This window comes from Pagrus pagrus (assembly GCF_965226575.1).
Source record: "Pagrus pagrus genome assembly, chromosome: 6".
Taxonomy (NCBI): Eukaryota; Metazoa; Chordata; class Actinopteri; order Spariformes; family Sparidae; genus Pagrus; species Pagrus pagrus.
Window position 1 is genome coordinate 20,589,379 of NC_140190.1, and position 26,296 is coordinate 20,615,674.

At 41.3% G+C, this 26,296-nt stretch overlaps 3 protein-coding genes and 1 long non-coding RNA gene across 6 annotated transcripts in view; 3 read left to right on the top strand and 1 right to left on the bottom strand.

The window, feature by feature from the left end:
* camsap2a (calmodulin regulated spectrin-associated protein family, member 2a) overlaps positions 1-5,348 on the top strand; it is a 55,588-nt gene extending 50,240 nt beyond the window's left edge. For all 3 annotated transcript variants that reach the window (XM_084356042.1, XM_084356043.1, XM_084356044.1), the window contains 3 exons: positions 1,710-1,825; positions 2,241-2,359; positions 2,804-5,348. In XM_084356042.1, the coding sequence (XP_084212168.1) occupies positions 1,710-1,825; positions 2,241-2,359; positions 2,804-3,109 (541 nt within the window). In that variant the 3' untranslated portion in view covers positions 3,110-5,348. The remainder of the gene's footprint in view (positions 1-1,709; positions 1,826-2,240; positions 2,360-2,803) is intronic.
* A 1,775-nt stretch (positions 5,349-7,123) lies between these two features.
* LOC311258232 (WD repeat-containing protein 47-like) lies at positions 7,124-18,163 on the top strand. Its single transcript, XM_084354368.1, has 16 exons — positions 7,124-7,305; positions 9,397-9,587; positions 9,745-9,828; positions 10,204-10,288; positions 10,623-10,931; positions 11,101-11,540; positions 12,997-13,093; positions 14,726-14,898; positions 14,986-15,246; positions 15,354-15,429; positions 15,558-15,715; positions 16,306-16,475; positions 16,616-16,786; positions 17,011-17,142; positions 17,242-17,460; positions 17,829-18,163. The coding sequence occupies exons 2-16, from the start codon at positions 9,430-9,432 to the stop codon at positions 17,969-17,971; spliced, it is 2,676 nt and encodes an 891-aa protein (XP_084210494.1). The 5' UTR covers positions 7,124-7,305; positions 9,397-9,429; the 3' UTR covers positions 17,972-18,163.
* On the bottom strand, positions 17,906-24,185 carry LOC311258234. Its single transcript, XR_014622713.1, has 3 exons — positions 24,109-24,185; positions 22,987-23,134; positions 17,906-17,990 (listed from the first exon to the last, which is right to left on the bottom strand). It is a non-coding gene; the product is annotated as an uncharacterized lncRNA (long non-coding RNA).
* lim2.2 (lens intrinsic membrane protein 2.2) lies at positions 22,398-24,250 on the top strand. Its single transcript, XM_084354369.1, has 4 exons — positions 22,398-22,615; positions 23,001-23,141; positions 23,536-23,670; positions 24,086-24,250. The coding sequence occupies exons 1-4, from the start codon at positions 22,438-22,440 to the stop codon at positions 24,154-24,156; spliced, it is 525 nt and encodes a 174-aa protein (XP_084210495.1). The 5' UTR covers positions 22,398-22,437; the 3' UTR covers positions 24,157-24,250.
* Positions 24,251-26,296: the final 2,046 nt, after the last annotated feature.

Genomic DNA, 26,296 nt, shown 5'->3' on the forward strand with positions numbered 1-26,296 from the left:
AGGAGTCTAAAAATCTGAAAATCTTGAAGTCCTAACACAACAAAAAAATCAGACTCAGACATTATGCTAATGTAGGGAATAATTCATTTTAACCTTGTTCACTTGCTCTGAGAATTACAGTCACTAAGCCGCTGTAAAAGAGCATTAAATCCATGCATAATATAAATACCAAATGCAGGTTGAATTCTTGAGAAAGACAGATTATAGAGGTGTTTTCCTTAATAGCCGAGGAAAAAGCCTCTTTCACATTACTGGTTGGGGTGTTGCCAGACATAAATTTGACTGGACATTCACAATAAGATAACATTGTCACAACATTACATGTCAAACCTGAAAACATCTGACAACATTTGACCTCGGAGGGAATTTTAACAAACATCTGTTCTTAAAGTGGAATAACAAAATAATATGATGTTTTCTGACCCTTTTTTTTTTTTTAAAGCCAAGCTCCTCAGACTAACTCCAGTTCTCAGGTCTAACATTTCTCCTGTATTCTTATATCCTCCTTCCTTTTATACTTTCTTTCCTGCTGTTTCGCACATGTCAGAAGTGCTAGTTTAGCCTCTGGCAGTCTCTTCTACTTTCTGAGCTCTCCTAAATTGAGAAGGAGAAGGTTAGTTTCTGCTTGAGGTGCTTCACGCTGTCCTGGGCCCAATCCTGCACTGAAACCCTGCCCCCACACTGGGTTTTATAAGATTGATCGAGCACTTTAAGGAAAAGCAACATATTTCCTTATGATTAACTCCAAAGCACTTTGAATAACGCTGCGCTTTTAACTTCATTGCCTTCACAAAATAATCACTTCTCTTTCTCCACTTACCTCTCTGCTGGGCCTTCCTCGCCAATTTACACGCCTGCTCTGGCTTCTTTTAAACCTGAAAAACATCAAAGCAAAATGTTTTTTGTCAGATTCACAGTTCTGAAGAACACACTTTGCATAAAAATCCATCTTATCAAGTCATTTAACCCTATATTGTGTCATAAAAACTGCCAGTAAGGTATTCAGCATTGTCATTTAATGCCAGTTGTTCTTGAAACATGTGAAGATAATCTAATTAGACTGAAATATCCTATCCAAAAATGACTTGTTAACGTGGTCAGTTCACCAAAAAAGCACTACAAGCAAGTGTGGCTTTAGTTGCTCTCACTGTACATTTGCCGTGCTCATTGATTCCCACTTAATTACAGAGGCAGAATAGTGTATTTTGTAATCCCAGTAGAAAACGCATTATTCACTCTGTATATTTAGAAATCACTTGTTGTTTAAGATTGCCAATGTATTGAGGAGACATAAGCCTGCTGCAGTCCAGAAAAAGAGCAAGTAAATGCCAAGTGCTGCACTGTAATTCACTGACCTCTTTTATTGACCTTAAACGCACCAGACTACTTCACATATCTGCACTCACTGCCTGTGCTTGCAAGCTTTGCTTCCTCACTAGTTATTGTAAGGATGTACAACAGACACTCAAACTGTGTGTTGAAACAGTACACACAGTTTCCTCCACAGTACACACAAATCTATACAAGCATGTTGTAGACAGGGTGGGAAAATGACAAATACTGCTGTTTTGAAGGATAAAGTTCTGGAGATGACATTGGCATTTTCCTGCCCTGCCTACAGTATAATTTGCTGAGTGTTCAGAAACAGCACCAATGCAGAAAGGTGATATGATACTGTGTGTGTATGTGTGTGTGCGTGTGTGTTGTAGGCCAGATTCTGCCGATGGCTTCCTGTCCCCAAGTCGCTCCAGCAGCAGGAATGGAGAGAAGGACTGGGAAAATGGATCCACAACCTCCTCTGTTACATCTAACACAGAGTACACTGGTAGGACATCTTAGCATATATCGACTGCCGAGTAGGTTTTCAATGCAAACGTCCAAACTAGCTGTCAATTTAAGATTCAGGATAGCCTAGATGTTTAGTAAGTCAACGGTAAGAAGAGCAGATGTTATGGAATAACATCAGGGTCATTTTTGTGTCCAGTGCATCTAGTATTCTTATATTGAAGGACAGTGTTTTTTTTTAGTCTTTTTGACATGGTAATTTGTTTTTGTCCAAACTTAAGCTGTAATCTAAATGCATGCATTCATAGCTCACATCCCCGAAAATCTTCATACATGATTCATCAAAAGGAAGAGTAAAAATAGGGAGGGAACTAGTCTTTTCTTTGACATAACTGGAGGAGTTGCCATGACAACAGTCTTATCCTGATGTTGTTCCCCTCTCTGTTCTCATTCAGGACCGAAGCTATACAAGGAGCCCAGTGCCAAATCTAACAAGCACATCATCCAGAACGCTCTGGCCCACTGCTGCCTCGCAGGCAAGGTTAACGAGGGGCAAAAGAACAAGATCCTGGAGGTAACAGCGTGTAGCTTAACCCTACACCACATACTTTCCACAGTGTGGATTAAAAACTGTCATGGGACCTTTATCTCTCGTCCTGTCTGTTTTACTCCTATGAAGTAAAGCCACAAAAAAGTATATAATGTAAATGCGGGCTACATGATATGGTTAAAAGCAAACCCATGTATGCATCATGATTATTGTGCCAGGTATTACAATTTCGATATGAATCACGACTATTGAGAATGATTCATTCATTTTTACTGAAAAAACGATCATGAAATCATGATGATGTGACATTTAGAAATATGAATGCGAAAATGTATATTATACAGAATTTATCAAGACAGCAGGTAAATATTGAGCCTTTGAGGTAGCATTAACAAGGGAACAGGAAAATTAAAAATAATAGCAAGTTCTCTGGTCATCTAATGAGCTTTTCTCCCCTGACCTTAACAGGAAATGGAAAAATCAGAAGCCAACAACTTCTTGGTTTTGTTCCGAGATGCCGGCTGCCAATTCCGCTCCCTCTACACGTACTGCCCCGAGACGGAGGAGATCAACAAGCTGACAGGCATCGGCCCCAAGAGCATCACGCGCAAGATGATCGATGGCCTCTACAAGTACAACTCGGACAAGAAGCAGTTCAGTCAGATACCAGCCAAGACCATGTCGGCCAGCGTGGACGCGGTGACGATCCACAACCATCTCTGGCAAACCAAGAAGCCAGCCACCCCTAAAAAAGTAGTGCCTGCCCAGTCCTAATGGAACTCAATACCCTGAACTTCACCATCTCCCCCTCAAATGGAACATACCCATTTCAATTTGCACTTCACTGTACATATCCATGAAGATTCAAGCACCTGCAATGCCAGTTAGATTGAATGCATATTTGTCTACTTCATGTTTGTTCGTTTTTTCCTCTCCATTGCATTCCTGTCCTTGGTTCTCCTTTTTACTCTGGACTGGATGGGATAGAACTCAAAGATTCTGAACAACTGGAATGTATGCCACTGTAAAGGAATGATGTAAATGCTTCTCACTTCTGTGTTTTAAGAGATTGTCATGTTTGAGTCAGTTTACGAAGGCTTGTGTGTGAGTGTCGGTTTTGTTTCCAATGTGCCAAACGACAAAAAAGAGACAGTATGAATGCCAGGACATTTTATTGGGTACACTGAAGCACTGAATGTTTTTAATTCATGTACAGATTGATTTGTGTTTGCATTATCCTGTTGATGTGTGGCCTTATGCACGTTTTGTTTTAGCGTGAGTGCAATGAGGCGATTGTAAAACATACAGATGGGGTTTTTGTATTTGGAAGAACAATTTTTCTTCATCTCTGTGGGTGAAACAGTTTGTATATTAAGGTACGTAAAACCACAAAGGGCCAAAAAATGAATTGCATACAGCCAGTGTTAGCCACACAGTACATGTGTTCAGCTCAACAAAGCCAAGAGGTTTCAGCTTTTTCAGAACCCTTTTTGAGGAAGTGATTTTAAAGAATGCAGGACGTTACTCTAGATCACTGGTTCTCAACCTGTGGGTCAGGATACCTGCAGACAATTAGAGCTGTAATGTTCGATGTGTGGAAAAATATATTTATAATACACAAATATGCTGTCCTGTGTGTAGTTGCTGTCAAATTCCGTTGTCTTGCGATATATAGAAGTAGTTGCAACCTCCAGAAGTAGTCCAATAATTAAGTAGGATTGGCAGACAGTGAAAATAAAAATCATCCTTTGGGGATTAAAGTTACATATATCTACGAGGAGGCATTGCTTCAGCCAAAATGGTTGAGAGCCAGTGTTGTAGATCAGTTTGCTGCTTGTTCACAGAAGATTTGTGAATGAATGGAACAGCTCAGTATTATTTTATTTTTATTTTGAAATGCTGCCAACTGCACCATGTAGTACCTTTGCAGTATATTAATATAATGTACGATTACACTCTCACCCGCTGGTATCAGGAATATGTCTGAATTCCAAAAGAAGTATTTATCTTCATGTTAATATCAGGAAATGAAATTGTTGTACTGGAACTTTTTTGACAGGACTATAAATTCTTCAGATTCACACTTGGCCTACTCATTTTCACAAAGTCTGCACTTATAATACTCTAAGGCACTTTTGGTAAAGGCATCCACCACACACCATATGCAGTAAACATAGTGCATAATCAGTTTAGATTGCTGATTAGTTAGAAATTAATTGCTCTGAAGAAAGCCAGTCATACATCACTGCAAGTATTCCCTGATTCATTAAACAGCCACACTGTTACTATTGTCGTGTCAGCTCTTACATAAAAACAAATGTATGTCGATCCAAATTAGATTACATTATGTGACGCATTAGCAGCATATTTGTCTGTTGCCTATAGATGCAACATGTCCTAAATAGGCCAGAAATACAGTAATTGTGTTACATTTTTGTAATTTTTTTCTGTTACTAGCAGAATCAATTTCGCAAAGTAATACAAGGCAAAACACTGCAGATCTTTGTTGCTGCATACGGGTAGAGACTCGCCTCAGAGTTTCATTGGTGTCAGTATCATGTTCCTTTTGCCACCAAATGTAAAATCAAAACCATTTGCAGGTACAATTTCCAACAAAGCAACGTCTACTAACATGGTGCTTTGTTTTCAATCGGGGGGGGGGGGGGATATTTATGACCAAAAGAGAGCATGTACATGTCTTTGAAAATGTAATCTAGTATGACAGAGTGAAGAAGTGTTTCTCTGTTGTTTATTGAAAGGATTTGTCCACAGAAGCTCTGTCCACCTGCTTCGGGCTGCTCAAGGCCAAGGTAAATGATTATTTAAACTGTAATGATATTGTACAGTGTGTTCATGTGAGCTCATACCTATTCACTATGATGACTTTGTTTTGTTTGTCAACGCTGTGCTGTCATTCGACATATTGCTGAACATGTAGTTTCATTTTAGTTTTTTTGTTTTGTATTTTTTTTTTCTTTTTTTGCATTTATTAAAACTAAGCATGGCCTCAGCATTAATGTGGTTTTAATTATAAAACAAAATGTCTATTTTAGGGTACATCAATTTTTTATGGATTTATAGATATTACTTACGAGGTGTAGAGACAGGATTTGACAACAAGGACTATCATGTCTTTCACTATGCAACCGGAAATATTAGTCTTATTTATTTGCTATTTAAGTTATTTAAGCAGTATTCATACAAAACTGTGAAAATACTGTTACAAGTAAAACTTCCGGATTAAAAATGTTACTTCAGTAAAAGAATGTGAGTATAAGCAGACAAATGTACTGATGTTTCAAGCACTTCATTCAAAAAATGTCCACTGTGGCTGTTATACATATATATTTATAGGACTGTAGTTAATGATTATTTTCATTATGAGTTAATCTACTGATTTTCATCATTAACCTAATTGACCTAATTGATGGTTTGTTAACATTTTCAAAAATAGAGAGAAACTACAATGTCCCCCTAGTAGAGCGTAAACCTCCACCAAGCACCCAGCAGTTTCCTTACGCACCTGAATAAGCCTGATTTTTTCATCAAGATCCATGAAATATTTGCTGAAAAATGTACAAAAATGAAACGAACAAGCCCCGTCTCCCAATGTTAAAGAACGTGAGCAAACATTTCTAGCACCAAAAGTTAATGGGGTCTATTCTGGGACGAGACCCATCCTCCATCCAAGTTCAGTGGAAATCCCTGCAGAAGCCTACTTTTGTAATCCTGCTGACAAACGAACCAACAAACAAACAAATGGACACTCGTAAAAATATGACCTCCTTAGCAAAGGTAATAACTTCCGAATTACACAGAGCCCAAAGTGACACCTTCAAAATGCTGACTTCTGTCCAGCCAACAGTCCTCAAAATGATTACAAATAAATATTTATGCCAATTGTCTCAGCTTTAATTGTTGGCCTTTAGCTTTAACTGGCAGTAGAAAAGGTTTTCTGCTTCAACATATCATCATGAAGTAAATGCTGATTGCACACTGTAATGGATCAAGAATAATGAAACCATCAGCATTTACACTGGTTCTCTGTAAACCTCACTGTCACTAGACAATTTTGTCTGCGACCAGGCATGCGGTCACCCAGAAAAAGCAAGGTGGTAACACATTTCTGTTAAAGACTAAGGGATTCAATAAACTCAAGTTATGTCCTGTGTTGTTATTTGCTTCTCTGAGGAAAACAGAAATGATCAAGTTGTCTTCGTAACAGTGGCGGCAACAATAACACCACTTAGAAACACGTGCTACTCAAATTTAAATACATGTGTTTTGTGTACAAAAATCTGAGTTTGTATAGACATAACTAAAGACGCATAGCTGGCTTAGGTGGGCAAAAATCATAAAAAATATCATTAGTTTTTGCTAATGTGAATTACAATTTCATTTTCAAGATTACAGCACATTTTAACAAATTCTTCTATGAGCCTCTATTGTTCAATGTAGTGGAGCACAAAATATAACAGAAAGTGCCATAAAAGGGACTCAAATACCCAGAGGTACCTGACCTGTATACACTGTGGCTTGGGATCACTGGCCTAGCTAGGTGCTAACGTAAACACTGTCTGCACTAGCACAGCTGAAATCATTCACCAAATCACCAGAAACAAACAAACAAAAAAAACAGAATACATGAGCTGTATTTATTTTTATCCGCAAATGTTGCACTGCTTTTATTTCCCTCCACAGTTGAAAGTAGTTTTGGGCCGTGATGTAACTTGACGTCAGGTGTGAGCGCGGGGCGTCATCGCTACAGTTGATTGGTGGTTTGCGGCTGCGTCCGTCCGCATGGCAACCGCGAGCTGTGTACGAGACAGAAGGCAGAGCTGTTTGGAGACGCCGTCTGGGACTTCAACACCCAAAACACCCGTCCCTGCCCTCATCATCCTCCTCCTCCTCGTACATATCGCTGACTGCGGACGGATTTGATGCGGCGGGTCGCTGGCTCAGACTGACAGGTGAGCAGCTGGCTCGGATTGACGGTGGCGTGTTAGCCTGCGCCGCCGGTGTTGTCTTTAACGCTACCCTGCTGCACGGCGGAGGGGGGGGGATGAATGACATTGTTAGCGTCCGATTCTCCTGCACGCCAGTCCGGTCTGTGCGTGCTGCTATACTCAAGTGAACAAGGTGTGTCTGTGTCTGTGTGTGTGTGTGCGCGCGGATAAAAGTGCTGAGGCTGACAGGTTTGGGCCGCAGACCTGCTGCTGTCACATCCAGGACCAGGGCTGGATGGTGTCCCTGTGCGTTACGTGTGCTGTGCGGGCAGGAGCAGGGCGGTGTCACCGGCTGCTCTGCCTCCAGCACAGACCCCCGGAGGCATCGCTGCTCCCAGCACTCAACGTACACAGCAGGATCATGCAAAATGAAAGACCCCTTCATGTCTTGGTGTAGCAGCCTATGTGATGTTGCTGTGATTAACCATTTACAGGCCAACCAGAAAGAGCTGCACCCTAAGATAAAGATGCCCTAATTAGATGTTATTGTGCAGTAAGGTTATCTAAAATGTTTACTGCAGCCTAGATTAGACAGGACACTGCATGCCCTCATGAGATTGTTCACCGTTTAAGCTCCTTAAACCATATTTTTCAACTAAGTTTGAATGTGAAGTGCTGAAGTAAGGGGAAGAGAGCACACCAGGAGCTCTTGTTGATACTAAATGGCATTTAAAAAAAAAAAAAAAAAAAAAATCAGGTCAGTGTTGTTACTGAGCAGCAACACACTAGAAAACTCTGCAGGAAAATGTTGTAACTGGTCCTTTAACCAGTGGGCCTCAGTGTGGAGTGCAAGCCTGCATTTGTGACTATTTGTCTGTGTTTACATCGTTAACATTGATCTGTGTGTCCTCTCCTCTCATTACACACACATCTCTATCCACACAGTGACAGATAACGCTGTATATTAAGTGCTGTACTGTATCAAAACATCACAGCAACAAATGACTCGCTTATGTTTGCTAAAATCAAATAATAAGAAGGGATGCACGATAACACCAGCGCTTCGACAATTACAGCCGATTAAAGGCCGATAAAGTGAGGCTTTAACTGTGAGCACGCAACATGAACCGTTGGCTATGAAGTTGTTTTATTCGAAAGGATTCCGACACTGAAAGCGTTGATAAACATGTTAATTCCACTACAGGAAAAACTTTTTTCTCCACCACAGGAGCGACTTGATGTTCTCTGCAAATAGGTGGGGGGGAAAATATGTGTATATGTTGGTATCAGCATCAGCAACCAGTTGATAAATATCAGCATATCAGATATCAACGTAATCCAATATCCTGCATCCCTTAAAGAAGCTAATGATTTTCACCTTTTACACAATTTGTCTGCTAAACATCTCAAAAAACTTAAAACATAGAGTTTAAGCCAAGCCAAATTTCTGACATTTGAAAATGATTGTCTTTTAGCAAATAAATGACAATGACACTTAACACTGACACAATCTTTGCTATGTCAGCAAATCAGTTTGACCTTTTGTTTTTGGCCGTAACATCAAGAAGTGTAATGGAAGTAGGTAGCATTTACCTAAAGCTGTGTATGGTATTTTTTAGAGCTGCACCAATACTGGATTTTTGGGGGCCACTGCCAATACTGATATTAGCAATTAATTCTGAACATATCAGTCGATGTACTTTTCTTACATGCATACCTTTTTTCAGTGATCCCTGAAAGGTGGTTTTCAAACACACTGACAGAGAAACATTGGTAAGGGAGACAGGAGATTTTACAGCTTAACAATAAACTTTGTTGTCTAAAATGACATCAGTTCACTGAAACAGTAAACTTCACTGAGAATTTAATAAATATGAATTACATTAGTACATTATGTTATGTACAGAAAAAAGTTTTCATATTGGCGCTTATCAGACAACATATACACCAATACGATATGTGTGATAGGCCAATCGGGCGATAATATTGGCTGACTGATGTATCGCTCAGGTTCTAGTATGTTTAGAATGAAACTCTTTGAATTCAGGTGATGAACCAGAAGCTTTTGCTTTTTTCTTCATGTCCGTCTCCTCTTCACTCCTGTCTGTACTCCAGCCAGCAGTAAGCTGCCACCGCAGACCTGTAATCATGACAGCAGAGGAGACAATAAGCCTCAAGGAGGCAGAGGTGATCAAGCTGATGCTGGACTTCCTGAACTCCAGGAAGCTGCACATCAGCATGTTGGCTTTAGAGAAGGAGAGCGGCGTCATCAATGGACTCTACTCCGATGACATGCTCTTTCTCAGGTAGGAGAAGACCACAGTGGCCTGAAAGTCAGTTTTAGAGACATTTGTAGAAGTCTGAGACATGTTTGTGTCAGATCACTGGGGTTCACTGCACCACTGTGATATGAACAGGGTTTTCAGAGGCCTTCCTAAATTGTTCATTTGCTGCTTTCAACAGGCAGCTCATTCTGGACGGCCAGTGGGAGGAGGTGATGCAGTTCATTCAGCCTCTAGAAGGAATGGAGAAGTTTGACAAGAAAAGGTGAGAGAAATAATACAGGCAACTATTTTAACTTGATGTCTTTCAATCTAAATGCAACAGACGTGTTTAAAGGTTCTATATAAAGCATTTACTGCCACTGGGTTTCACGTATAATATCAAGTACAATATTTATGATGTTTCCCTGAGTGGGACTTGCCAGTAATGCTAGTAGCCTTAGAAGCTGAATTAGGTCAAGTCCCAGTACTGTAGTGGCATGATCCTGTCATGTTACTGACAGCCTCTGCTTCTTACCGACCAGCAGACACTCATCACAAATTAATAACATGTTTCACTCAGTTGTTCTACCTAATTAAATTAGTTTCATTTAATAAAATATTTCAACACAACTTCAACAATTGAGTTTTGTGTTTCCAGGTTCCGCTACATCGTTCTGAAGCAGAAGTTTCTGGAAGCGCTCTGTGTGAATAACGCCATGTCTGCTGCTGAAGACCCACAAAATGTACGTGAATACAGCTTAGAGCTTAGTTTCCTTTGTTTTGTTTTGCTTTGTTCACAAATACTGTTTAAATTGCAATCATACAGAGCATAATAATAACATGTGAAATGCGACACCACATAAGGTAAAGAGAGACCCAGACACTAACCAAATAGTATTTAAAACATAAAAAGTTTATTGGCTATTCTAAAATAGTCCTGAATGAATTGTTGATGAAGAGGTTTTCCTATTTTTACATTTTAGAAGGCACTCAGAATGAAGTATGAACCTGAAAATGCGCATAATATGGGACCTTTAATAACCACATACTCCTCCCTGAATGTTCTGTCAACTTCAGCTGGAGCTCACCATGCAGGAGGCAGTCAAGTGTCTCCACAGTCTGGAGGAGTACTGCCCGACCAAGGACGACTACAGTAAGCTGTGTCTGCTCCTCACCCTGCCTCGCCTCACCCACCACGCAGAGTTCAAAGACTGGAACCCGAGCACGGCACGCGTCCACTGCTTCGAGGAAGCCTGTGCTATGGTGGCTGAGTTCATCCCCGCGGACAGGAAGCTGAGCGAGGCAGGCTTCAGGGCGAGCGGGAACCGCCTCTTCCAGCTGCTCATCAAAGGGATCCTTTACGAGTGCTGTGTCGAGTTCTGTCAGGTAACCCGGACCTGTAGAGATACTCACAGATCCAATACAAATCATTTAAATGAAAGATAACCTCTTGTTTGCTGGTACAAAACCCTTGTAGCCAATGTTTTGTAGCTACTTTATGTCAACAGTTTCAGTCATGGTCAATGGTTAAAACCCCTCTTTTTCTGTTTTCTAGAGTAAAGCAACTGGTGAGGAGATCACAGAGGGTGAGGTGTTACTTGGCGTGGATTTGCTTTGCGGGAATGGCTGTGATGAACTGGACTTGTCGCTGCTCTCCTGGCTGCAGAACCTCTCTCCAGGTGCCTTCTCCTGCGCCTTCCAGCAAAAGACCCTCAATATCCACGTGGACCGTCTGGTGAAGCCCAGCAAGGCCGGCCACGCCGACCTGCTGACCCCGTTGATCAACCGCCTGTCCCCCTGCCCTGCCTCACCCTTCCGCCAGAGGCCTCATTCAGCGGACACCTACATGTCCAGATCCCTCAACCCAGCTTTGGACGGCCTGTCCCACGGTCTGGCAAACCAGGATAAGAGAGGCATGGAGGCAAACATGAAGACGGCCCTCAGTCGGAGCCTGGTGGAGAATAATGTGCATCAGCAGGACGATTCACCTGAAAGGTAAATTTTTGCTACTCTCTGACAATAACCTCAGTAAATGGTACCTCAGTTTTAAATAATTGAACCAGGATTTTCATTACTCAGTTTGTTTAGTATCTCTGATGTATACTGTTTATAATATAGCTTGCTTTAAAATCAAAAGAAATCCTGACAGAGAAATAGAGCTACACTTGTAGTCAGCTAAATGCTGCCTTAGTTACATAAAAATGTTGTAATATATGTTACAAATATTAAACTAATATATATCTGTATTAGTTTGGCCCTAACAAGAGATCACATTTTTTTTTTCCTGGAGCTTTCTCACCAAGCCGTCTGCCTTAACGTGTACATGTGCAACCTTAGGTATTAAACCCAGTGGCAGATCTTGTAGTGTGACACAATCTGTGGCTCCATTAATCCCATTAGCCCTGCTTTAACAGAGACAAACTGCCTGATCTGTCATCTCCCACAGTGCTGCACAAAGCATGTTAAACTGCAGCTGACTGTTGATGGACACACTATAATCTAAAGCCATCAACCAAGGACTCATTATTGAAAATCATAGTTCTGAGCCATATAATAAATTCAGGCTGTAAAGTAAATGTTTCCTTATGAACACTCAGGTGATTAAGGCTGAAGTGGACTGAAAAGCACTTTTTTGGTGGGTTTTTTTACAGCTTAAATGTCGTTTTATTAGGGCTCATTTGGCCATTACTGCTGCAGCCTCAGTGTCTCCATGGTTGATTGAACAAAGTGAGCAAAAATTGCCAGCAAAAACTGCCCCCTCCCCCCTCAACTCCCCCCTTATAACTGCTTATAGAAACCTAAAAAGACTCTTTGCTCTATTTCCTCGATTCACATGTGCTCCTTCTTCACAGACAAGGACGAACAAGCTTCAGTAAAAAAATGCTAATATAGCACAGGTACAGTGTAGCAGTATATATATGATGAAAACATATAGGAAGTAAAGGAAAACTGTGTTTTAATGTCCATCAGTTCATTAGAGGTGAGCTGACAGGTGTGCTTTACTAGGTTACTGTAAATATTATGGTACACCGCCAAGAGATGCTAGGAGACAGGGCTCTGTTCCTGAGGCATCAAATGAAAAGCGCTGCTGTAAACTGAGCAGTTTGTCTCTCTGGCTCCACCTGCTGGACACAAAGTAAGATCCCCACCATCTATGTAGAAGTTGACGATCTATGTTGTTTTACAGTGCAGCCTGAGGTTGAAAATGTGATGGGGGATCTGTTTTTTTAATGTTTTATAGCTTCAGTACTTCGACACTATAGAATGTATAATTAACAGATTGTATTTTATGTATTGTATTAAACATGTGGTACTGAAAACGTATCAAAGCATTGATACTTTTTGACAGCCTTGGCTTTCATTGTATTTTTTTACTTCCTACTTCACCTCAAATCATACTGAATAAAAAAAAATTGATGTGAACTGACATGTGCGTTTTTATTAACTTTAGAAAACACCCACAAGGGCTGGATGGACCCAACACCACACGCACACCTCTGACCCCTGGAAAAGATGGAGGGCCCCCCTGCAGCACAGAAACAAACGAGGTAATAAGAACTGCACCATAAGCTGTGTTTTGTTGTATGTCTGTTGTTCTACCTCATAGACAGTCTCACCTTTGGTCGCTCAGGCTGAATTGGTTTCATGACTCGTAAAAAGAAATGACTGCGGTCGTCTGTCTGGTCACTTGAGTCAAAGTCAGAGTGAGATTTTCAGTCTGTCTTGGCTCCACAGTCGTTACTCCAGATTTAAGAGATTTAGAATAGATTCCCCCTGAACCCCTGAACTGCCTCCACTGCCTCATAAATCCTTCCCCAATTCTCTACCACACCTGTTCAAGGGGCAACAGCTCCTTCCTGCCCCCTGTCTCAGTGAAGAAGGTGGAGGTCATGGACACTGGAGGCAGATAATCTGGTTTGATGTGCGGTCACACCCAAGATGGCCTGCTGCTTCCATCATCGCTCATCTTTATGCATCCTAGGTCCCATATAGAGGAGCAAAGTAGCTCGAGATTGGATTGTTGTGTGTGTGTTGTGTGTGTGTGCGTGGTTGTGTGTATGAAAAGTGGTGGGATAGATGAAGGGGAATGTACTGTAGACCCTCTGGATATGATGAGGTCCTTGAGAAACTTTTTATGGGATGGATGATAGAGGACGTGGCCTTGAGAGTTAAAGAGTTGTCAGTAGTGGCTCTTGGGAGAGAGTTTGCCTATTCCAGTGTGTGTGAGTGTGTGTGTGTGCGTGCATGTGTGTGTCAGGGCTGTACCAAATAGTCTGAAGCTTCATTCATAACGTTGACATTCAAATTCTAAATCCACATTCGAATGTTTCATTCTTTCTTTTTCTACTAATTCGGTCTAAACAGGGTGTTTCTGCACAGTTGCAGATAAACATAAGGTTACACTTATATTATTGCTATTCAGCTATTTGTAGAATTAAATTCCAGTGGTGGATGCATAGGGTTATTAATGACTCGTGTGATCCAAACAGTTCCAATAACTCCAGAGTGCTGGAAAGTTTAAAAGTCAAAAGTTATTTTTAAAAAGACAGATGTAATCATTGGGTTAGGGTTAGATCAGCCAATATCTTGCTTGAGCTTTTATCAAGCAAGATATTCTGCTTCAGTCCATATGTCCTCGCTCAGCCTTTCAAAAGCAACATTTTCACTGTGGTAAATAAGAAAGGGTTAAATATAAAAATTACATTTATATAGGTGCAATGACAAAAGGTCAAAACTCCAGTGACACTTGCAGTATATAAAACAATGTTAGATGTATTTCAGCTTGTGACCTTCATCAGGGTCATCCCTTAGTCCCATCTCAAGGCAACAAGACTAAACACGTTTGTCTAACAATAAAGTTGTTCTATGTACTGCAAGTGCTGCTGGACTTTCTTCCCTTCTCCAGGCACCGTGGAATCAAGTGAATATGTGCCAGAAACCCCTTCTCTGTATCCAAAATAACAAAAGATCTATTTTGGCTCTAACGTTATTACAGTAAAGAACTTAAATCATTCCCAAAAAAGATCATGTTGCTGGTTTCAATCTGCCTTTGCAGTCATACAGGTAACAGGGCTTGTTCAGTTAAAACAAATTCTGTTGATTTCATCTCTTCAGAGTTTGTTTTTTGTCTGCAAAAAATGTCTCACGTTGACTCGCTGTGTACATGTATGTTCGTCCAGCGTCTTGACTCCGCAGAGCAGATCCAGGAATATTACAGGCAGCGTCAGCGTGTGCAGCAGCATCTGGAGCAGAAGAAGCAGCAGAGGCAGCTTTACCAGCAGATGCTGCTGGAGGGAGGGGTGAAGCCGCAGGACGGAGCCCAAAACAACCTCACTGAGACATTCCTAAGCAGGTGAGGAAGTCTTGTGTGATTTAATCAGAAAAACACGACCTTAGTGTTACCTCGTTGAGACAAAGATATCTTGTTGTTTTTGTGTAGATCCATTCAGAAGCTAGAGGAGATGAATGTGGGCATTGACCACAGAGGAGATGAGGTGATGACGCAACATTTTGGTCAGCAGTGGAACGGACAGACGGGGAACAACAGCACTTCTAGCCCCAGAACTACTGACACTCGCCACACCCCTGACACCGGGCCGCCAAGGGACAAGCCGGGTGGGGGGGTCAGCAGCACCCCGTTAAAGAACGGGGGCCGCGGCTTGCCTTCCCTCAGCGAGTCCCCTGTTCCTTCCCGTCAGAGGTGAGAGCCTGCGTAGTGTGTGCTCATGTCTTCACCAAAGCGTCTGTCCGTCTTTACTGTCAAAATGTGTGAATAATAATGCGTGTGTGTGTGTCTTTTATTATCAGTGCTGACAAGATCAGAGGGTCTTGTCCCGCAGTCCAAGATGATTCTGGCTGCTCTGCAACACGTAACTCACAAGAGGTACAGCATTTTCATATTATTTTTCACAGTTATTTTAGTGTGTGCTCTAAAAGTTAGCTTGTAAGGTATTTGTGTTTTAAAAGTATGTGGATCATAGTTTAAAAGTTTATTTTTCTGATCTTGTTCAGCCGGGGAAGTCCAAAACACAGTTTGTGAAAGTGAACCAGCTGGAGGACACACAGGCGGTGCGTGCAGTGGCCTTCCATCCCTCTGGAGCGCTCTATGCTGTCGGCTCCAACTCAAAAACCCTGAGAGTCTGTGCGTACCCTGAAACACTGACCACCAGGTAGGAACCACACGCAAGTCCAAACAATGTGATATTTTTACAGGATGATAGATTATTTATGAAAGCATACTAGAGAAATAGATGATGGCTTCACAGAAAAATGTTGCTATGGTTTGTTCAAGCACAGAAAACATCAGAAGAAAGTGCCTAACTTAACTTAGAAGTGGCAGTATGGGGGTGTCAGGAAATGTCCACAGCACTGATGGGATTTTTGCATCTTCTGGGGAATTCTGATCATGACCAGGGAAAGCAAAAATGAGAAATTTCCAAATTTCCTGCCTTGGTTCTTCAAAATGCTTGAAGCACCAACATAAAATGTTATGAAGACTACTGCTGAAGCTGTTACCAGAATTTGGCGAGAAGAAGAAAAAAAACATGTTTTTGACAAAAATCAGAAAAGCTGTAGGAATTTTCTGAGCTTGACCAGACTACATTCAAGCAGTCTTGACTAAGAAAAGTTGTTCATACAGAAGTTCATACATTAGTGGTGGTCAAAATTTTTATGTCGAGTTTGTAACTTTCTCCCACAATTATTATATAATTCTCACTTTAATGCACATTTCTGTGTTTGTCTGTCTTGGTTCACTCAGTGGCTCTGGTGCAGTAAAGCAGCCGGCGGTTCGCTTCAGAAGGAACAAACACCACAAGGGCTCAATCTACTGTGTAGCCTGGAGCCACTGTGGACAACTGTTGGCTACTGGCTCCAACGATAAATATGTCAAAGTCCTGCCTTTCAACGCAGACAGTTGCAATGCCACAGGTACTGTTTTATGTTTTACTGAGTATGTGATAAGTCATGTCTGTTTTCCCAGCCACTTTTCTGGACCAAGTCCTATGTTTGAATGATCACTTGTTGATGGAACTCTGTGTTTCTGCCCCAAATGTGCACCTCTGACTCAGGCCCAGACCTGGAGTTCAGCATGCATGATGGTACCATCAGGGACCTGGCCTTCATGGAAGGCCCTGAGAGTGGAGGATCCATCTTGATCAGTGCCGGGGCTGGAGACTGCAACATCTACACAACAGACTGTCAGAGAGGACAGGGCCTTCACGCCCTGAGCGGACACACCGGTACGTTAGCAACAGCTAATGGGAAAGAAACTGTCTAGAAGAAACCCAAGTGTTTTGAAATCAGTTCGTAGACATGGTAGATCATCTAAACAAATATTCTATTTAGGATTATTATTTCTAATTTATAATCACATAAACAGGGCTTGTAACTACATCATCACAGTACAACAAGGTAAAAATATACTGTAGCATGTGCAGTAGAGTTCACCATTTTGCTTGAACAGGTCACATTCTGACTCTGTACACGTGGGGAGGATGGATGATCGCCTCCGGCTCTCAGGACAAGACAGTCCGGTTCTGGGACCTGCGGGTTCCCAGCTGTGTCCGGGTGGTAGGCACAACTCTGCACGGCTCAGGTGAGTCACATCATGACACTCTTGGTAAAGAAAAAAAAAACAAACAGGCTGCAGCCAATCGCAGTAAACGTCTCACTATTACCACTCTGTCTCAAACAGGAAGTGCAGTTGCTTCGGTGGCAGTGGATCCCAGCGGGCGCCTGCTGGCCACAGGTCAGGAGGACAGTACCTGCATGTTGTATGACATCAGAGGAGGCCGCATAGTCCAGACATATCGCCCCCATGGCAGTGACATTCGCTCTGTGCGCTTCTCCCCTGGAGCCCATCATCTCCTCACCGGCTCGTATGACAACAAAATCATCATCAGTGACCTTCAAGGTAGCAACATGACAAAATAACTTACAGTACTGTACAGTTTGTGTAGCAAAATACACACTGTACACAGATTTTAATCTAAAAAATATAATGGAAATTATTCATCTTTTTTTTACCCTCTAATTTGAAATGGTTCAACGTACTTGATACCCATTATTTTGTGTTTCAAGAGGTTTATTTTTCAAAGTACAAACAAAATGCATTTTATATTAAAAGTGGTGTCTACAGTTACAAAACGACTTTTCTCCAATTCATGAGAAATGATGCTTTCAAGTGTCATTACTGTTGAAAAAGTCATAAATGACATGTAGGTGTTTGATCCCACTCTTTCTCCACTCCTTCGTGACGTTCATTCCTCTCTCTGACCCCAGGTGACCTAACGAAGACGCTCCCTCAGACAGTAGCAGGGGAGCACTCGGACAAGGTGATCCAGTGTAGGTGGCACCCCCATGACCGGACCTTCCTCTCTTCCTCTGCAGATCGAACTGTCGTTCTCTGGGCCCCCGGCCCCTGAGCTGCTCACTAGAGAACCACTGGGAAGCACAAGAGCACAGTGTCTGCATACATCCCAGCATGGGGTCACTGCTGTGGGGTGTGTATGTGTGCGAGCATACATACAGTGAGCTAAGCTGTTGATGTGCCGCTCAGTTTAGAGTTAACTGTGTGTGTGTGTAATGTGTGTGTATAAACATTGTGTGACAGATGAGTTTTTGAGGTGGAAAATCCAGTCACTTTAAAGAAGATCTTGGTCGTACGTGTGTGTGTTTGTGTTTGCGTGCAGCTTTCTACAAAAGGACTAACAGATAAAGTGAATAACAGTAATCATCTCTTTGCAATGCAATGTTCTGCTGGGAATCTGGGTCCTGGGTCATGTGGATGCACACAGAATCACCCAAACACCTTCGCAGATCAAGTCCATGGAGGCCCCACCAGGGTGTTGGTGGCAGATCCTTTGAGTCCTGTGGATTGCGTGTGGAGCCTCCATGGATCTAACTTGTTCCAGCCTGTCCCATGGATGCTTGATAAGATTGGGATCTGGGGAGTTTTAGGGGCTAGGTCTACATCTTGAGTTCTTTGTCAAGTCCCTCAGGGCCGATCACTGAGCAGAACTGCTGTTGCAGAGTGTACTTGGGTGGGTGGTGTGTGTCAGATCGTGTCCACATGAATCTAGGACCCATGGCTTCCTAGCAAAACATTGCATTATCACAAATTTTCAGTGTAATTCACTTCACCTGTTTATTTGATCAGTCTACATGTTTGTGAGTGTGTCAGTGTGTGTGCAAGCAAACGCAAGAATCTGATAAGATGTGTTTGTTTTTGGCTTCTACCTTGAGTGTGATTAAAGTAAAAAAAATTAAAGACGACCAATCTGAACATTTTTAAAATGCCATGAAACGACGAAACTTGGAATTTTAGTGTTAATGTTTCTATTCAGAGTTCATGTGAGGTTCAGTATCTATTTAGGGGTGTGTGTGTGTGTGTGTGTGTGTGTGTGTGTGTGTGTGTGTGTGTGTGTGTGTGTGTGTGTGTGTGCTCGCATAATACCTTTCTGCATTTGGCTTTTGTAAGTAAGCATAAAGATTAGCCCTAAAAAGATGTGGTTAGAATATAGAGACGACTGATAATGCCTGTACTGAAGGGCATGGGTAAACTCACTGCAAGCACACCTTCACTTTAGTTTTTTCTCACGATGCCAAACTACATTTTAGTCAGCTATAGTCAGAACTTGGTACAAAACACGAAGGTCACTTACAGTAAGGAGGGATGTTGGTGCAACATAAAGCACTGCTGTTCTATAGTTTCTATAGGACTTTATGTTGAGGAGAGAAGCCACATGTGGTTATGCATATCATAATGTGCCTTTTTGTAACATTTGAGATTTTTTGGGTGAGTGAATTTATGAGAGATTTATTTATTTGCAGCTTTATTTTGGTATTTTCTCATATGCCTCATCATCTGTAAAATTCTTGTTAAAGTCACTGTAATGCAGAAAATGATCACATATTGTTATTCGTGAACACCTGTATAAGTTCTCCAAGTGTTTTTCCCTATGTCAGTTACTGTGGGTAAAGTGAGAGTAAATAGCGCTTTATGCAAATGTTGAAAATACAGTATGTTCAGGTTTTGGAATTTAAGTCTTTTGTGTATGTGACTCAGACAAATTTGGTCATTTAACTGCTGTGTTCCTGACAAACTTAATAAATAAATTGCAACATGGGGATAGGTAAATGTTGGGTCTGAGGTTTTAGAACCTGTGTTTGTGGATTCAGGCTTAAGCACATTTGAAAGGATTCTTGACTTCAAAATTAAAAATATTGCCAGACAGTCTCAGAATTATATCATCCAAGTCTGATACAAAATGACCAAAGAAGTGACGGAAAATGATGTCAGGCAAAAGTCAAGACAATGGTAATGAGGCACTTTAAAGACACGAGTACTGTTGGACTGCACAAATTACAAATCTGGTTACATCTTTAACTTTTATAAAAACAGATCTGATTTTATCTTCACTTTATCTATCACCTATGCGGTAATTTGATGGATGTTAGAGAGAAACTGCTGTGGGAGAGAATGTATGTAATCGGTTAATATTATGCGTCACGTTTTACATTATCTGTCTCACAGTGTGGCATATTTGATGTCATTTTGAAACCTGTGTGGTTTTAAACAAAGTTTGTGCACACAAATGTGTAATGATGGAACTGCCAAGGGGTCAATGGTGTTCAAACTGTTAAATTGATTAAAATTAAGAATGGTGGCTGTCTAATATCACATGTTGTTATTGCTTTTGAATAAAGAAAAGTTATTTTTAAGTTACACTCTAGAGCTGTAAGTTAATCGATGGAATAAAGATATAAAGTGCCATCACGCTGCTCTATAATGCGTTGGGTCATTGTGTGTGTGTTGTTGTTTTTTGCCCAGTAGAATGCACAAATTAAAGGATTAGTGCACCCAAAAATAAGAAGTCAGTCATTATATACGCAGCTTCATGCCGATGGAAAGTCAGGTGAAGTTTCTTAGTCCATAAAGCAGCTCTGGAGCGTCACAACATTGCAGCGTTCGCCTGAACAACTGCAGTAGATGGGGACTTATTTTAAAACGTAAAAAAAAGAAACCTAAAAAACCAAAATGGCTCCATACAGCTTGGTTTGCGTAATCCAAATCTCCTGCAGCCCTAAAATACCACGTTATTTACAACCCCAATACAAAGTCGAGTAATGCGTTTAGCTTAACGGCTATAGCGAAGATTTCGTCTTAAAAAGGGTGTAAATAATGTCTTTTCAACTTAATTTTGGATCTCAAGGCTTCCAGACACTCAGATTATGCCAGACGAGCTGTATGGAGTCCCCATCTACGGAGAATGCTGCAAAGCTCCAGAAATGTTTTGTGGACTAGGAAACTCCACCTGACTTTCCATCAGCATGAGAACGAGCGAATAATGACTGAATTTAATTTTGGGGGGAACTTATCCTTGTTTCATGCTTTTCAAGCAACACGATTAATGTTTACTTGAAAAGCATGTTGGGGCCACGCTCACTTGCTTCTGCATGTGCACAGATAGGTGCAAGATGCACACAACTTTATCAAAGGCATAAAGGTAAGCCAGGCGCAGGGCGCACAAACCCACAGTTACCTAAGTTGTATTTTTATAGGAAGGCTGCTAATGCCTGTCCTGCATGCTCCCATCACGTCATCATGTGTGGCTTAACTGTAGGGGGCTGGCTGTTGCTCGTGGCCTTTGGCAGGAAAGAATCCCATGATGCACTTTAACCTGTAGGTGCCAGGTATGATCAGCTACAGTACTTTGAAGAAAACATGGAGAATGAGAGGAAGAATTTTTTCAAGTCATGCAGGACACCCAAAGATAGACAAAGTGCAGGAGGTGACAGAGACAGAGGGGCTATAGAGGGATGGAGGTAACTGCAGAGAAGCGAGCAAGGGGGGATTTACCATAACTCACATGCTGCACTCGATCATTCCCTCTTTTGTGAGGTGGACAATGAGAGCCAGGGGTACAGGGCTTAAAAAGGATAGGCACACTGTTACAGCCAGCAACCCTGGAGAGACACCAGCCAAACCAGAGGTATCAGAAAAAAACTTGGACTTACACAGAATCTGTTTTACTGCACTTCCTGGAGGATATTACTTACTTTGAGGGTGTAAAAGGAAAATTAACAACTGAGAACCTGCCTTTGGAGAACAAGCGGTACTACAAAGACAAGAAGAGATTGTTCTGAAGTTTGGAGACTTCCGTCTAGGGAAAAGATCTTTACAGCTGGGCCTGTGATCTCAATGTTTTTTCATGGTTTTTGACCAGAGTTATAAGTATCTTCGGACACATGTTGGAGTCGGATGCAAAGGGTCTAATTTGGATGTGATTTGGGAAATTGGGGGTTTTAAAAGCTGCGGTAAAGAGTTGAAATCGGCGTATGAAATCACTGGTTTGCTGGCTGTGTGACAGAGAGCAACACTGCTGACAGTTCAGTTGCTCGGCGTAGAAAGATTTGTTTGTGGTGCAAAGAGGGGAATTAGTGATGACAATGGCTCTGAACTGCCTGATAGGCAAGCTTATTGTCAGACAGCGGTTTGGCTCAAGTGCTTTACTGGCTGTGACCACGGTGTGGGCACATGTGGGTTTTTTTTATTTATCCAAAATGCTTAATAAGGATCATCAGATAGGTTTTCAAAAGCAGAAAAATGACTATTTCTATTGTTTTTAAACTGTTTCAAAGGGTTAGAGTTGGTTTCCTCTTGGACATTTAGTTTTCAGTGAAGCTATCATGGTAATCACCCTTCAGAAGGAAGGATGGAAGAAATTATTTTTGGCTAAAGTGTCTGTTGAAGACTGCTGCGGCATCCATTCGGGGCATGAATGAGCAAGTATGAGGTCTAATGCTGCACCTTTCTCCACCCTGTCCTCTCTTCCTTGAACAGTTGCTGAATGTTTAGGAGGACAGCGCTTCCCCCAGCTTCTCCAAGATGCTGAATACTTTGGCGGGAGGAGGCACGCTCTGCGGCGTGGCTGCCCTCGTGCTCCTCATAGTTTCTACAGCAACAGACTTCTGGATGCAGTATCGATACTCGGGCAGCTCCGCCAATCAGGGGCTTTGGAGGTTTTGCATCAACCACAAATGCCATGCGCACACCATAACTGTGGGTGAGTACTTCAGGAGTGGCATCTGGCAACCCAATTGTGAAAAAAAAAAAAGTCGGCTATGTATTCTGCAAACCACAGATATGTTGAAACTATAATTATCTTTATGTTGAAGCTTTATGTTTCTTTAGGTTAAGTTTTATGTTGTGACATTGACAATGACTGTTTTGGTCACCACAAACATTGATCCATGTTCTCAAAAAAATATCCAGTGGTTTCACACTTGCAAATGTTGAAACATAGTCTCAAACTGCAGTCACTGGTTTGGCAGTGATATAAACATAAAAATGTCAGCATGCAACCTACAATCTAAGTATTTCTGGTAAATCCAGGAGTAATCCTGTTGTATCTGTTGATGTGTATGTGGTTCTGACCTTTCTGTCTCCAGCCTTCTGGGATGCCACACGAGCCTTTATGTTGCTGGCGGTGCTGAGCTGCTTCGCCGGCGTGGTGCTCGGCCTGAGCGCCTTCACTAATGGCACCAAGAACAGGAGAGTCCGTACAGGCGGCATCGCCCTGGTCCTGTCAGGTAACACACACACTTACTAACAGGGTGACCTGGTGGTTAGAGAGATGGCCCTGTCAGCTCAAGGTTATGTACTAAATTCATCTTCAACCTCAATTCAATTTCAACCTGATTGTATGTCTGTGGGTGTGAGATTATAGAGCAATTCTAGTTACAAAAACATGCTGCTATGGTACCTTTTTCCCTGCATTAGAGTAATTTGTCTCAGGTCAGTGGATACCCAGGGGTTAGTTCAAAAATCTGTATCATGCTATGATGGATAATTGTTGTGAAGTGCAAAATGGTGCATTTTAAATATATGTTGACCAGTTATATACTGTAGGTTGGAGCTTCTTGCATTTATCTGGACTTCTTACTGAGTGGATTTTGAAAGTTTCCTCTCACCCTCTGTTGTCAGGTTTTCTTGCTCTGCTGGCTTTGGCAATTTACACCGGAGTGACTGTCACCTTCTTTGGCAAACGCTTCTTGGACTGGCGTTTTTCCTGGTCCTACATCATCGGCTGGGTGGCCATCATTTTGGCTTTTGCAGCAGGTATCCACTGTTTTTATTTATTTACAGTAGTTTCTTCATATTGGAAAGATGTTCATTTATACAGTATGTAAATTGTGATTAGATGTGTGAAGCAGCCCAGAGGCATCATAGAACTACACCAGCGCTCCAGGCTCTGCCCAAAACCAGTAAACTGTCCAATAAGAAAAAGTTTTAAATGTCTTTTGATTTTTCTTCTCTTGTTTTATAGAAAGGTAAGTATTTAAAGCCTCTATTAGTAGGATTTGAACATTTCAGTCTTCAGTAAGAGTACTACTTAACTAACAATAACCCACAACTTCCACAGTAAAAAAAAACCAATGCTTTCCCTTTCTTTGAAAACAATTATTGGTCATAGTGAGCTGGATTCCTGTTTTACTTTACACTCTCGCAAAATAAAGACTTTTCTGTATTTCAGGTGTGTTTCAGCTCTGTGCTTACCAGCGGACCACTGCAGAACCTGCCCCTTCAAATAACCCGGACAGCTGAACACGATGATCACACTAATCAGCTCGAAGACTGTTGCAATGAACGCCACTGCTGTTTTTGAGTACCTAGAATGGAATAAATAGAAATCATAAGACTCCTGTGTGGTTTCACTGCAACACTAATCATCTGACAACACTCAGTTTTTATCTTGACCCCAACATTTAGAAAACACCTTATCTTTCTGCAGGACCCCATACATTACCTAGAAGAAACTCTCTCACACCTCATCATATCTGGGAGCAACAGACCCTGGAACTGTTAAAGTTTTTAAACAGTTTTTATTTTCTTCAGGTATGGATGAAACAAAGTGGAGTGAGAAACATTTCGTCTCACTACTTTTGTTTTTACCAGATTAAATAACACATGAAAGGACTTCCTGTACAATTCCTTGAGCGATGTGTGTGCCACTGAGCAGAATTAAAATGTCCATTGCAAATGCAGTCTTCTTTTCTACTACAATGTCTCTATACAAGACATCCTCCACTAGATGGTGGTTGTGTGCCACATCAACGTGTCACAAAAAACCCCTGCTGGAAGGTAAGGCCTGTGTCACAGAGTGAAGTTAAACCATTGACTCTTTTGGGGAATCTAGGTCATTTGATGGAATTTGCATTAATCTACAGAAAAAAAGCAATGAGTAAAAATACCATGTCTACAAGTGCTAAGTCAAGTGGACTTGCTGCAGTTTGCTTGAAGACGTAGAATTCTTTGGCTTGGAGCTGAAGAATATTTTTGAATTAGAGGAGAAATGTTTAGCAAAAACATCACTTTTTAATGTCCTATGACCTGAGTAACATTTTTTTTTTTTTTTTACAGTTTTACAGTTGTAATGGTACAATGAAATATTAAAGGCAAGAGAGTATAAATCACTAGGAAAGTATTCACTTAAAGTTTTGCACGGAGTCAGCAGTGGTGGAATGTAATTTCTATTTCATGCCACGTTCTACTCGTAGTCCAGCACATCTCAGAGAAAAATGTACTTCTTACTCCATTAAATTTATCTGACAGCTTTAGTATTTACAAATTAAGATTTGTAATTGTGACATTTCTCCCTACTTTCAGTATTTTTACAAACAACAAGCAAATTGTTTAATGGAAAAGTAATTTACAGACTAAGAAAAAAGGAAAATAATCATGTGTGTTAGAGGGAACATTTCTCTATGTACTTCAAGTATGTTTTCCTGCTTATACTTTTAATTAAGTAACATTTTCAATGCAGGACTTCAAGTCGGTCTGATTCATGGTGGAGGTGTAATGCTCTCCCAAACTTTAGCTGATCAAGTTCATTCTCCATCTGTTTGATCACTTCATGTATGGGAAGAGTAAATGACAGGAAGTACACAAAACATTATTTACTTCGCAACATTTGATTTATTTTTAACAATAGGAAAGCCATCTCACAGAGACAACTTTGAATTACACAGAATGCAAATAAATATATATAGGACCATAGTAGAATTAAGGACATTAACAATTGATACAAAATTATTTACAACACTTTGAATAGTGCAAAACCACACAAATACTGCCCTCATCATTGAGATTCGTGCATCAAGTCCATTCAAGGACAGTGGATGTGTGTGTGTGCTGCCCCCTGGTGGGGGGGTCATAAGAACTGACAGTATGGCAGGTTGACAAAAACCTTAGCTTGACATGAGAATGACCATATTTAAACAGGATGTAGCAAAAGTAAACCCACTTGGTTCATCTCGTCAAGAAGAGATCCACAACACGGGGGATGTTAAATCATTGAGATGTGGATATGCATCGTCAGGTTAGTTTGAAAAGGGACATTTGAGAAATCACCAAAGCCAAGGTGTACAGAATGTGAACCCCATCACGTGCACTTTGAAATGACAAAAGAAAAGATGACGACCTAAAACCATGTGGCAGGTAGTGCCCACCACCCCTGAGTGAAAACAATTTTTAATAAAAAGGTCTTAGCACCATCAGATACCACAAAACGCCAACTTTGCCATTTCTTCTCAATCCAAAACATGGGGTCTTGGATCGTGACAGGCACCACACATTCTTTAAAGTGCGCTCGCTCGCTTGAGCCATTACTTATTTTTTTTCCCCCCCCTCACATTTTTTTTTTTGTTTTGTTGCTTACGCAATTTCTCTCCACAAACATCAAGCT

Bases quoted from the DNA above. Each gene is read 5' to 3' on its own strand.
- LOC311258232 (XM_084354368.1), top strand. From the start codon at position 9,430: ATGACAGCAGAGGAGACAATAAGCCTCAAGGAGGCAGAGGTGATCAAG. The intron at 15,247-15,353 runs GTGAGAGCCTGC...TTTTATTATCAG, and splicing joins CCTGTTCCTTCCCGTCAGAG to TGCTGACAAGATCAGAGGGT. The intron at 17,461-17,828 runs GTAGCAACATGA...CTCTGACCCCAG, and splicing joins CATCATCAGTGACCTTCAAG to GTGACCTAACGAAGACGCTC.
- lim2.2 (XM_084354369.1), top strand. From the start codon at position 22,438: ATGCTGAATACTTTGGCGGGAGGAGGCACGCTCTGCGGCGTGGCTGCC. The intron at 22,616-23,000 runs GTGAGTACTTCA...TTCTGTCTCCAG, and splicing joins TGCGCACACCATAACTGTGG to CCTTCTGGGATGCCACACGA. The intron at 23,142-23,535 runs GTAACACACACA...CTCTGTTGTCAG, and splicing joins CATCGCCCTGGTCCTGTCAG to GTTTTCTTGCTCTGCTGGCT.